We start from the raw sequence: 13,131 nt of genomic DNA, 5'->3' as shown, positions 1-13,131 counted from the left end.
ATAATCCCCCCTTCACCAAATGATTTGGACCAGTGCACAAAGCAAGGGCCATAAAGACAAGGATGAGCGCATTTGGGGTGGAGGACACCTTTGGGATAAATTAGAGCAGAGACTGCGAGCCAGGCCTTCTCGTTCAACATCAGTGCCTGACCTCACAAATGTGCTTCTGGAAAAATGGTCAAACATTCCCATAGACACTAAACCTAAACCTTGTGAACAGCCTTCCCAGAAGAGTTGAAGTGGTTATAGCTGCCCTAGGGTGGACCAACTCCATGGAATGGAATGCCATTAAATTTTATGTGCGTGTAAAGGCAGGCGTCCCAATACTTTTGGTAATATAGTGTACATGCCAAGCAGGCATCTATCACCATTTTGCTATCTTCTGTTATCAGTTTCACTTTATCAATATTTTGACCCTTTGGTAACAAACAGACTCTAAACCTTCTCAACTTTAAAACCTCCTACATCTCTGTGTGACAATAGCCAAGTTTTCCCTATCTGCATAATCAAGCCACATTTATTGAAAATTAAGGGAAATAGTGACAACTAGCATTGGTAGTTATTCCAAATTTGTACATTACTGGCCTTATAGCAAAAAGAAGAACTAACACAAATAGTAATGTCTGCTGCAGTGGTACATTGCAATATTACAGACAATGAGTGTGGGAACTTTGACATCGTGTGAATCGTTGTGCACACAGAGCAGCAATGTTGTAATACACCACAGATGTACTGAGGATAACAATGAGGAAGTATAAAAATGTAATATCCCTGTAGTAGTCCTGCTAGATCATTTCAGGCTGGCCACTTTTGCATGTATAGCTATGTAAAACATTAAAAATAAATTCCTATACCGATTAGAATCCAGTAATACACTTTCTCACCCAGCTCTGCACATGCTCAGTTGCTCTCTATTTTTCGGCAATATGGCAAAATCTGGCCAATCTGCTGGCAGCTTAAAGATTTACTGCTGCTCAGGGGCTCTGGGCTTCAGAAAAATGTCAGCCTCCAGCAAGAAGAAACAGAGGCAATGCTGTAGGCAATTTACAGCACTCACTCATTTTTGTAGCATAATTATTATTGTGGAATGTATGTTCCTTGTGTAGCACTCTCCTAGCTAGAATAGACTGCTGGGAAAACTTAATTTGGGTCTTCTGTAATCAGTGGTGCAGGGGTTGATTGCTTAGGGCTGCTCAGTGTTTCACAGACTGCTGCTCTGTTACTCCCCCTGTCACCTGGAGATTTCTAGAACATTGTGGGAGAAAGGACATTGTCTGAAGCCTGAATATTTATGGAACTCCAATTCCTCCTGTATTGAATTGTATTGTATCTGTATTGTCTTCTCTCATATTTTAAAGACACAATGGTAACAGGCGCTTAAGTCACATATTAGACCAGAGTCCATAGGAGTACAAAAGTCATTAATGGCATAGGGGAAGAAAAAGTCCACCATATAGGGCAGCCATCCAGAAACCAAAAGCCAAGGGTTCCACAGGCTAAAAACAAAGACAGACAGAGGCGCCTCTAAAGCCCCGTACACACGTACCGATCGTCGGCCGAACGATTGGCCGTCTTTTGTCCAGGGCTGTCGTGTCTGTTGAAAACTGCAAAAGACTGCACACGAATTTTGTTGGCCAACAACAGCCGACTGCAGAAGTGTTGTCATGTGATGGTTAACTTTCCGCGTGTTTTTTCTTTTCTGAGCATGCCCAGTCTTGCAAATCTGCTGATTGTCGGCCGAATTCTGTACTGACTGGCGAACAATCGGCCGTTCTGGTGTTGGCCAACAAAAATTTTAATGCCTGCACGACAGATTCTGTTCGGCCGAAAATGCGCTGTCGGCTGTCGGAAGCTTCATACTAACAAGCCTACAATCGGCCAATCGGTCCTCGGCCGAATATTCACGGCCGACGATCAGTACGTGTGTACGGGGCTTAAGTGTAGACTTTTTTATAACAAGTTTAATGAATAAAATTATACACTCACATATGTAAGCATAGATTCATGCCCATAAACAAGGTTCCAGTGTGGGGAGGTGAACATCATCCGGTCCTAGACATCCATCCTAGCTGGAGCTGAGATCTCCTCGCCGTGGCCAGCTTGTATGGCGGGATGAAAACCAGGAAGTAGGCTCAATGTATTAGCTGACAGCGATTCCAATTTATACATATATTTTGTTCTAATTTATATATTTCTTGCCAATTTTTATTTTTATTTTTATTTTACTTTTATTAATATTCATTTCATTCTTATGTTTTTTCCTCTTATGCATTTCTACATTATAAATCAATAATTCCTTTTAATTCAAAATTTTATAATTTTTACATCGGTAGTTTGCTACACATAGCTAGCTGGTACATCTTAATATTACTAGTGTCATATACACATATTTTATATATATATATATAAATATTGGTGTATTATTTCTCCAACTCTGTTTTATCAGATGGTTAAGCTGAATTTTAATCTAGCTTAATTTTGTGACTTTTAATATAATTGATATATGATCATCAGTCCATCTATATTATTGAATAGATATATCCCCCTTCGTTGGTTCATTTGCATCTTCCCCCCTCCCCTCCTCTCCCATTCCATTATTTAAATGAACACCATTGTCATTTGCTACTCTATTTGCCGTGAAGAAGGAGCGCGGCTGCCCCTCCCGCACGCTCGGAAACGCGTTGCATGCAGATGACGTCATCTTCGTTGGACTAGCTACCAAGCCTCGCTCTCAGCTAATACATTGAGCCTACTTTCTGGTTTTCATCCCGCCGTACAAGACGGCCACGGCGAGGAGATCTTGGCTCCAGCTAGGATGGATGTCTAGGACCGGATGATGTTCACCTCCCCACACTGGAACCTTGTTTATGGGCATGAATATATCCTTACAAATGTGAGTGTATAATTTTATTCATTAAACTTGTTATAAAAAAGTCTACACTTAGAGGCGCCTCTGTCGGTCTTTGTCCTTATATTTTAAAGCGCTGTGCAAACTGTTGGCGCTATATAAAGCCTGTATAATAATAATAACTCCAGCCAATCCCTGGGGAGGTGTGCCCAGATGGTGATGAGAGAGCCCATTAGTAGTCTGAGCAGCAGGGCAGTGTTCCCGGGTCCAGTTCTGCAGGAGGAGACCCCTGTTGAGGGTGCTCTGCCCCCCTGGGGAAAAAGGCCTGGGAGGAAGACAGCCAGGAGACACCAAGGTTCCATCTAGGTTTAGCTGGAGGGTCTATTTACAAGTTCTAGTCCAAGGATCCCGTTAGGTCAGGAGAAAGCTCATGGGAGAGAGCCAGGAGGAAGCCGTGGGAGAGAGTCCAAGTTTCCAGAGGCGGTGTGAGCCTACATCTCCCTCACTAGGTAGAGCCTGGTGGATATTGCCAGGAGGCCACCGATGAGTACCTAGTGCTGCCACAAAGTGGAAGTGTGTTGCTTTTAAACTCTTGTAGGAGCACAGGTCACAGTCAGCCTAAAAACCCTGTGGGACATTCGTTTGTGCAAAATACAGAAGTTTGGTGCAGTACAGCCAGAAATTGCACAACCAGATGTTTGTTCAGAGCAGCCAAAAGTTGAAGAGTCCTCAAGTTGTACGGTGCCAGGGTATCCCATGCTCCCCATCCAAGTTCATCGTTCCCAAATACAATCACACAAAGAAACCCCTAGACCAGTGATGGTGAACCTTGGCACCCCAGATGTTTTGGAACTACGTTTCCCATGGTGTTCAACTACACTGCAGAGTACAAGACATGTAGTCCCAAAACATCTGGGGTGCCAAGGTTCGCCATCACTGCCCTAGACTGATCTTTGAGCCAGAGGGAGAATGCTGTGTTCCTGGCTGTGTTCTCTAAAGGGGGAAATAGGAATCAATTCACCAGCGGCTCTTTTGGGGATGCGCTACACTTGCTGAAGGATATTATTTTTCATCAAGTTTTTATGGGTAAAGTCCCGCTTTAAGACAAAATAATGGGAAAGCAATGTGTTGGTCAAAGTTGGACCAAGGTAACTGTACGGAAATATGCATACCCAGAATTTAGCTTTTAATAATTTATATCTGTCTGAACCCAACATGTTATCTGCATACTACTTCCCCATCCTCTCTGTTCCTGAAAAAAGGGACTGCAAGAGCTGCAAATGAAATACATTACAGGCCATCAGATGCAATGAAATTAACACAAAGCATTTGTCATTGGTTTATGCTTTCACCGCATCCCCCTATTTTATTTTAAGTACAGACATTGCTTATAGCAAAGTTTCTAATTTAGCTCAACATTGTTCTTTGGATAGGCTTCTTTATTTACAACTTCAAGAAATTTGATGAATTTTATGTGATAAAAGATGAAAAGAAAAATAATTATCAACAGAAATCCTGATAGTATTAGCTGAATCATGTTCTGTATCACTGTTGGATTAGATTCACCTAAGGAAAAAAAATAACATTTTGAGCACTCCAAAAATTTGCAACCAAAGAATACCAAATAATTTACTTTGAATGTGTTGTTTTTTTTTTGAGTGACAGGAAGTGAGAGGGAAGTCTCCCAAACAGGCAACCAATCTGAAGCTGTAATACTTGCTGACTCTAAAAAAAAAAATAAATAAATAATAAAAAATAAAATAAAAAAATATAATGGAGATTGGTTCCTTTGTATGCTGCCCCCGCCTCTCCTCCTATCCAGTTCACTTGTGTTCTGCTGTCTCTGGGCCCCCTGTGTGCTCCCCTGTCCCCCCCCCCCCCCACTGTGCTCCCTCCCCTCTCCTGCCGGCTGCTGCAGGGGATGTGTCACAATAGAGAACCAGGAAGGGGTCGGTAAATATGTAATTTACCAGCTCCTTCCTTTTCTGAATGGACAGAGTCATAGTCAGTGACATTGTAAAAAGAAATTAAATAAAATGATAAAAAATAATACAATTGAAATACCAAAAAATAAAAACGACTGACACCAGTGGGTGAACTTCCAGGATCGCAAAGGTCACACTTGCGACAGGGCCCTGGCATTCCACCACCGTGGGGAGTCCCCAAGATGGCAGGAAGGGGGCCCACTGCAGAACTTGTGAATGGGTCCCGCTGCAGGACTGTAATAAAGGGCCCCGCAACGAGAGTAAAGGGTCCCAGTATTAGTGGGAAGAACCTCAGGCTTGAAGGGAAGGGCCCTGGCCAGGGGTCCGGGGGGCCCTTCATGGTTTCTTGCACCGGGGTCCTGAAGGTTCTAGTTACACCTCTGGTCTACAAAAAACAGTTCAGAAGACCTTCTGCTACGACAAAGCCCAAGCAACATCGTTGGAAGGGGGTGGGAGGGTGTGGGGTGATCAGCATCAATTGAAGTATTTCCAGAGTAAAAAGTCTGGGCGTCAGGGGATCCCGGAGCTAGTTTGAAGCAGAGGTGATTCCAAGAACTTATTGGGAACCTCTTTGTAGGTTTTCTAGGAGGCCCCAACGCGCCCAAGTAGGCATCTGATCACAACGATTGGATACAAAGAAAGGGTGGGAAGAAGAAAGAGGGAGAAAAGAAAAAGAGTTAGAGTGGGTGCCACTGGCGGGGACACATAGTGACAATTATGTGTGTGTTTGGGGGGGATGGAGGTGCACAGCTGTGTTCAATCTGACCCCAACACCCGTGCCTTTTTTAGACAATAGCTTGCCTATTCACTTTGAAATTGGCCAAAATTCAGTATCTAGATTTACCTGTTATAGACTTCAATAGGGTTTACAGTGAAGTTTGGCTTTCGCTGATTTCAAGCAGAGTATCCCCCCATCCTATGTGAATCAAACTCAGGCAGGTTGACTATCCAAACCAGGTGCTTCGATGACGTGTTTGCCATTGACTCTTTCCCAGTCCACTGCGTACGGGGGGAGCCGCTTATTTCAAGCAGAGTTCCCCCCATCCTATGTGAATCAAACTCGGGCAGATTGTCTCATTGTCTTATTTCCATGGAGGTGTCTTGGGTATGGGTTTTTTTTTTTTACATCTTAGGAAATGTGTATTTCTATGAATATGATATATACTGTAGATACCCCATATTTACCAACATACCCCTACTTGGAATGAGCTTTAATAGAAATTCAGTGTTTTGTGCTGCCTCCGAAAATGGCTCGTACCTCCTTCTCCCTTCAACAGACGTGGCCAATCAAATCATTTATTAGTGTTAGCATATCTAAGCATGTTTTGTTTTCTGGATAGTAAGCACAGCATGTACAAGTGTATCTCATAAAATTAGAATATCATCAAAAAGTTAATTTATTTCAGTAATTCAATTCTAAAAGTAAAACTCATATATTTTATGCGTTACACACAGAGTGATATATTTTAAGCATTTCTTTCTTTTAATTTTTATGGTCATGGCTTACAGCTAGCGAAAACCTAAAATTCTGGATCTCATAAAGCTAGAATATTACATAATACCAATAAAAAAATAAAAGGTTTTTAATACAGAAATGTTGGCTTACCGAAAAGTTTTCCATGTACAGTATAGTATGTGCTCAATACTTGGTCGGGGCTTTATTTGCATGAAATACTGCATCAATGCGGCGTGGCATGGAGGCGATCAGCCTGCGTCACTGCTGAGGTGTTATGGAAGCCCAGGTTGCTTTGATAGCGGCTTTCAGCTTGTCTGTATTGTTGGGTCTGGTGTCTCTCATCCTCTTCTTGACAATTCCCCACAGATTCTCTATGGGGTTTAGGTCAGGCGAGTTTTCTGGCCAATCAAGTGCAGTGATACCATGATCATTAATCCAGGTATTGGTAGTTTTGGCAGTGTGAGCCAAGTACTGTTGGAAAATTAAATTAGCATCTCCATAAAGCTGGTCAGTGGAGGGAAGCATGAAGTGCTCTAGAATTTCCTAGTAGAGGGCTGCACTGACTTTGGACTTGATAAAACACAGTGGACCAACACCAGCAGATGACACGGCTCCCCAAATCATCACTGACTGTGGAAACTTCAAACTGGACCTCATGCAACTTGCATTCTGTGCCCCTCCACTCTTCCTCCAGACTCGGGACCTTGAATTCCAAATGAAATGCAAAATTTTCCACAGTCCGTGATGATTTGGGGAGCCGTGTCATCTGCTGGTGTTGGTCCACCGTGTTTTAGCAAGTCCAAAGTCAGCGCAGTCCTCTACCTGGAAATTCTAGAGCACTTCATGCTTCCCTCTGCTGACCAGCTTTATGGAGATGTTGATTTCATTTTCCAGCAGGACTTGGCACCGCCCACACTGCCGAAAGTACCAATACCTGGTCACATGATCATGGTATCACTGTGCTTGATTGGCCAGCAAACTTATCTGACCTAAACCCCATAGAGAATCTGTGGGGTATTGTCAAGAGGAAGATGAGAGACACCAGACCCAATAATGCAGATAAGCTGAAGGTCGCTATCAAAGCAACCTGGGCTTCGGTAACACCTCAGCAGTGCCAAAGGCTGATCCCCTCCATGCCACTCCGCATTGATGCAGTAATTCATGCAAAATGAGCCTTGACCAAGTATTAAGTGCATACTATACTGTACATGGACAGACTTTTCAGTAAGCCACATTTCTGTATTAACCTCCCTGGCGGTATGATTATGTCAGGAATTATGTACCAAAAGCGGTACAATTTTTTGCATGGAAATTTGGCGTTATGTATTATAGGCCTACAATTCTTAGTAATTACTGACTTAAACCTGACCAAAACAAGACTCTAGTAGACATCCCAGATGTGATAAATTGGAAACACAAACGCATGAATTATAATCTAATCAATAATAGGGATGATCGAACGGTTCGGGTCGACCATCGGTTCAGCCCGAACATTGGGTGTTCGAGGTTCGGCCGAATTTAGAACTTTTTGCCCAAAAAGTTCGGAATTCGGCAACCAGAACCGCCCAAAATGCAATGCTTCAGGAAATGGGCTTTAAAAGCCCGTGATTGGACCAGAACCATTAGCAAAAGCCAATTGAGGGGGCAGGAGAATGCTAGGAATGTGATTGGAGTGACTAGGGGGTCATCCCCCTATTTTTTCTCCTTATTTCCTACAACATGTTACCCGGAGTCTCGAAGTTGCCTTTATACTTCTGGCTTAATACATACTGGATGTGGAGATAGCAACAGGAAAACTTTGGAGCTCTTGTGGAGATATATGCTGGGCATGACCCCCTATAACTAAGGGGTCAACTTCTTCTGGTAAGAAGTATTTTATCCGAGCACTGGGTGTATGGTGATTGGTGAAGGCATTTACATCAAGTCCATTCTTTGCTGCTGGAACAAATAGTTTGCACCGAGCACTTTTCAAGGACTATGTTTATTGATATATTCACCTATTTATTGATGTGTATTGAACTATTCACCTACAATATATTGGTTCATAAGTTTATGTGAGACATAACTTTGTTTATGCATTAGCACTTTATTGTGAGTTCACAGCTGAGCGCAATAACCCCCATTCATTATGACCGCTATAGAGAAATGATCATTTCTCTGAGTTGCTTCGGGACACCCTTATGGCTTCTCACCAGCCAAGCATTTTTTATTCTTTCAAATAGTTTTTATTGATTTTTCAAACATACAGAGTAAGAAACACGTGAACAAAAATTTGGGGAACAAAGGGGGAGCAGGCTTAACACAAATTAGCGTACTCACAGCCAAGCATTTTTTATGCTGCAGGGGCTGCCACTGTCAGTGCTTTTTTGAGGACATGTTTGATGTCAGACATGACATCTGAACATGTGTATAGGGGATATATATACACATATATCTGTATATATACCCCTAGACATATATAGGTGTGATAGTAGCAGAAATAAATGCTTGCGCTAATGAAATCATTTACAGTAATATATTTCTGCTACTATCACACCTATATATGTCTAGGTGTATATAAACATATAAGTATGTGTGTATATATACCACTATAGACAAGATGTTTCAGATGTTTTGCCTGCCTCAAAAGAACCCAAAAAAATGCCAAAAAAACGCTAGCGTCCAAAAAAAAAATGCCCAGGTGTGTTTTTGCTGCCATTTTTTGGGGGTTTTTGGAGGCAGGCAAAACATCAGAACTTGTGCACAGTACCACTATACACAAGTTCAGATGTTTTTCCTGACTGCAAAGAACCCCAAAAAATGCCTTCTATTAAACCGGGAGAGAAGCTAACTACCTGTCCTGAAAGAAAGTGTTCTAATACAAACGATCTTTTTTTTCATGGTTCTGGACATGCTACAGAGCTGAAACTTCACATGTACACCTTTTAGACCCCCCAGATACTAAATCCAAAGTCAAAATCAAAAAATCTCTTCAAAAATGACAATTTTTAAGAACTTTTTTTGTGTGATTAATAGTTAATGGGGCATGACCCAGAACCCTGGGCACTTTTTAGGGGCGTTTATTGGGTTTTAGGGCTTAAAAATTGTGTTTTTTGATTACCGAAGTTCTGGTCCCATTGATGTCAATGGGGTTCTGAAATCCGGGCCGAACTTTCGGGAAGTTCGGATGTTCTGGCCGAACCGAACTTTTCAAAAGTTCGATCATCCTTACTGTCTATATGCCGCTCCCAGAAAGTATTTCTCCTTGGTCAACCTTACCAGTTGCCTGAAATTTCACTATATCTGTGAATCCATAATCTATACTTACCATTTAATTCGATGTTCAATGTGTTACTCCTCTTCATTATTATTTTGCCTGAAACTGTTTTCGCTACACAGTAATATTTCCCAGAATTCTCCACCTTAGCGAACTGGAATCCATATTTGTCAGATGAATTAAAACTCTGAATATTTCGTCCATCTTTGTAGAAAGCAAACTGCAGCTCTGTCTCTGGTCTGTATGGAGACACATTTGTGTGACATGACACAGTGACATTATCTCCTTCCATTACCGGAAATGGGGTCACTTCTATTTCTGGAGTTGTGAAGATTTCTATAAAACACAAATATTAAACAGCTAACCTCCTTTTTTTCACCAGGACATGAAGGAACCATTAGATTTTACCAGATTCAGTAGGAGTGTCTGTAATTATTTAATGTAATTTTCTTTGCATCTTTAAAATATGACTTTGTTTTACAGGTGGTGAACACATTGCCCATAGCCAGGGATGGGACAAGGAGTGGCGAGGAGGGGCAACTGTCTTGGGCGCAGTGAAGCAAAGTAGCAATAAATGGGCACAGGGTACTACACCCATTCTATGGCATTCATTAACAATGGGGGAAGGGAACGCAATTCTGGATCATTGCCCTGGGCTCTGGACGACCCTGTCCCGGTACTGCCCATAGGTATGCTGCCTTTCGACGACATTGTTCAGTTTTTTACAACAATGAGCCTGGATTGCTAATATGTTCTTAGTAAGAACATCAGATAATTCCATACAGTCTACAGATTGATTATTTGTTGGGGAAGTAAAGCATTTCTTAAAATTTAACTTCAAATAAATGTGCCCCACCCCTAGTTCCAACCCCCTACCCTGGACACCCCAACCCCAGTATTTTTTTTCAACTGCTATTTATATCTTTTATCAAAGGGTCTTTATTCCAATCATTTGAGGTCACGGTGTAAGGTTAGCAAGGCGTCTTTCCCTGAAGGCAAAAAGCTCTAACAGTCCTTGGATGCCACCCAGGACTTAAAGCATGATGCTCTATTTGCAGAACCAAGATGTTTCCCAGCAACCCTTGACAACAGAAAGAGTTCATGTACTGTGCCAGATGGCTTCATGGGGGAAAGGTTCAAAGGTGTTGCGTGCAGGAGTAACCAGGACTAGTGGCTGGCTGGACGTCTAGTTAGCAGTGGTCTGTGCTGACAGCAGACAAATGTATAATTCAATATCCAGGCAAGGGTCAAGGTAGGCAACATTCAGAAGCATAATCCATTATCCAGGCAGGGACCAGGGCAGGCAACAATTAGTAGAATAACCTGTTGCTATTCAGGTAAGGGCCAAGGCAGGCAGCAACCAGTAGTGTAATCTGTTATATAGACATGTGGGATCAGACAAATGGAGGTAATCCAGAACAAGGCGCTCAGTTTAGGAAGCAGCTAGCTAAACACAATCACAATCCCAGAGGTCCCTAGGGTTGACTGATTGAGGTGAAGTTCTGCTCATTTCCATCATCCAATCATGTGCAAGCTGACAGGACACCACATTGACAAAGCTCTGGGGCAAATTCCCTTGCAAAGTGAAAGGCCTATTAGTCATTAGTAAATAAGCCTCTCTATCTCCCAAGTGCTGCAATTTTAATAATCAAATATACATATAGTACATTATAAATATTGTGTTGTCATCTTAATTTTTCTGACTTTTCCCCAGGACTATGTGGGGAATCAAAGTGAGACACTAACCGGATCCAAAGCTAGAGGAGTAGAGGAAATCTCTGGGAATAATTAACACTTGAGGAGGTCAGATCTGCCCCACTCCATCCCAATAAATTTGCAGGGCTTACCTATTATGGATATAGAAGTTCCTCCACTGTGCTTATAATACAGGAGGTGATGAGAAACCTGTTTCGTACATTTATATCCATGAGATCCTCCCAGATTTATATTGTTAATATTGTGTAACACAGCATCAGATTTCCAATCTCTTATGACAGCATTATCTTTGTAAAATATAGTTTGTCCTCCAGAATGTCCGGGATAATGGTGACATCTCAGAGTCACATCGTCACCTTCATGAACATGGAGAGGAGCCTGCAGGATCACCCAGTCTAAAAAACAGAACCATAGGCAATTAGAGCAAATATACTTAAAGAATGTTCTACCTCTTCATGCTGTTCCCACCCTTTATATAAATCACTCAGACTATCATGTTGTACCAGTCTTGCCCATTACATGTTATAATGCTGTGCATAGACATTGCTGGACCAAAGGTAAAATCTTGAGATGTAGAGCTCCTTAGGGAAACCAAAGCAGACATCTCTTCCTTGCGAACTCAACCTATATCCAGAGGCATGTTTAACTGTACGAAGAAGTAAGACAAAACAGAGCCCACTGGACAGTACAGATAAAATATCCTTTAATTGATGAAATAAAGATAAGTTGCACTTACAAGTTGTGACTAGTTATAAATTAAAAGATGTTTTTTTCTGCAATATTTGGGGTGCTTCATCCATCAATGCAAGCAGCAAAGACCACTGACCACCAACACAAGGTGCAATGACCTGCAACAATAAGGGCCCAAACCACTGGTCACCATTTAAAAGGCCACTTAGCACCAATGTAATAAGGAGTACACAGTACCAATGTAACAAGGAGTACAGAGTACCAATGTAACAAGGAGTACAGAGTACCAATGTAATAAGGGTCACAGACCACTAAACAGCAGTGTATAGGAGCACTTACTCCCCACCACTACATTCCATAGTCCTTACACCTGCACCGTATATATTATAGTGGATGTTGTCTGAACCCCCATACTCTATATCCTACATTGTATGTTACATAGTCCTGACACTTGTACTCTAAATGCTGTGTTGTCTGTTACATAGTCCTGATCACTGCACTCCATTTGCCATGTTATACATTACACAGACCTGACTGCAGCTTTTCACACACTGGGTTGTACATTCCATAGTTCTGAACCCTGCACCATAAAGTCTATAGTGTATGTACCATTGCCCTAATCGCTGCAGGGTATATGCTATGCTGTACATCGCACAGTCCTGACCACTACACTGTAGATACTGTGTTGTACATTACACAGTCCAGACCAATGCACTGTATATGCATTGTTGTACTTTACGTAAACTTGACCCCTGCACTCTTACTGTACAGTGGTATAACTTAGTTTTGTTTTCTACACCCAATACGCTATGTTGTATGTTACATAATCATGACCACAGAACTGAAAATGGTAAATTATGTGTAGTACATTACATTCTCCTGATCCCTGCACTCACAGTTCAAGGTGATCCAGTTTATTACCTTAAACTGAGGAAGTGGCCATTTAAAGTCACAAAATGCATTTTATTTGGTGTAATAAAGTAATTGGAAGTTTTACTGAAGTAGATGACCGGTGCCTATCCTTTGAATAACTACATCTGGCGCCTCTGTCAATCAAACTACCCAGGGGCCCTGTTTGCGTTGACTCTTTCTACTACTTTGTTCACCCACCTGAGAACCCATTAAGAGCTCCCTTGATAGGAATGCCTGAGGTATAGAAAGCCACCAAACTGACCATGTG

The 13,131-nt window shown here is 41.9% G+C and overlaps 1 protein-coding gene across 1 annotated transcript in view; it reads right to left on the bottom strand.

Annotated features, from left to right (window-relative positions):
• Positions 1 to 13,131, bottom strand: part of LOC309569102 (high affinity immunoglobulin gamma Fc receptor I-like) — a gene marked incomplete at its 3' end in the record, with an annotated part of 68,490 nt that overhangs the window by 45,154 nt on the left and 10,205 nt on the right. The window contains exon 4 of the mRNA XM_082274866.1: positions 11,393 to 11,656. Within this exon, the coding sequence (XP_082130992.1) occupies positions 11,393 to 11,656 (264 nt within the window). The remainder of the gene's footprint in view (positions 1 to 11,392; positions 11,657 to 13,131) is intronic.

This window comes from Pelophylax lessonae, assembly GCF_965119305.1.
Source record: "Pelophylax lessonae genome assembly, chromosome: 13".
NCBI classification, from domain to species: Eukaryota; Metazoa; Chordata; class Amphibia; order Anura; family Ranidae; genus Pelophylax; species Pelophylax lessonae.
This window is presented reverse-complemented; position numbering and strand designations above follow the sequence as displayed.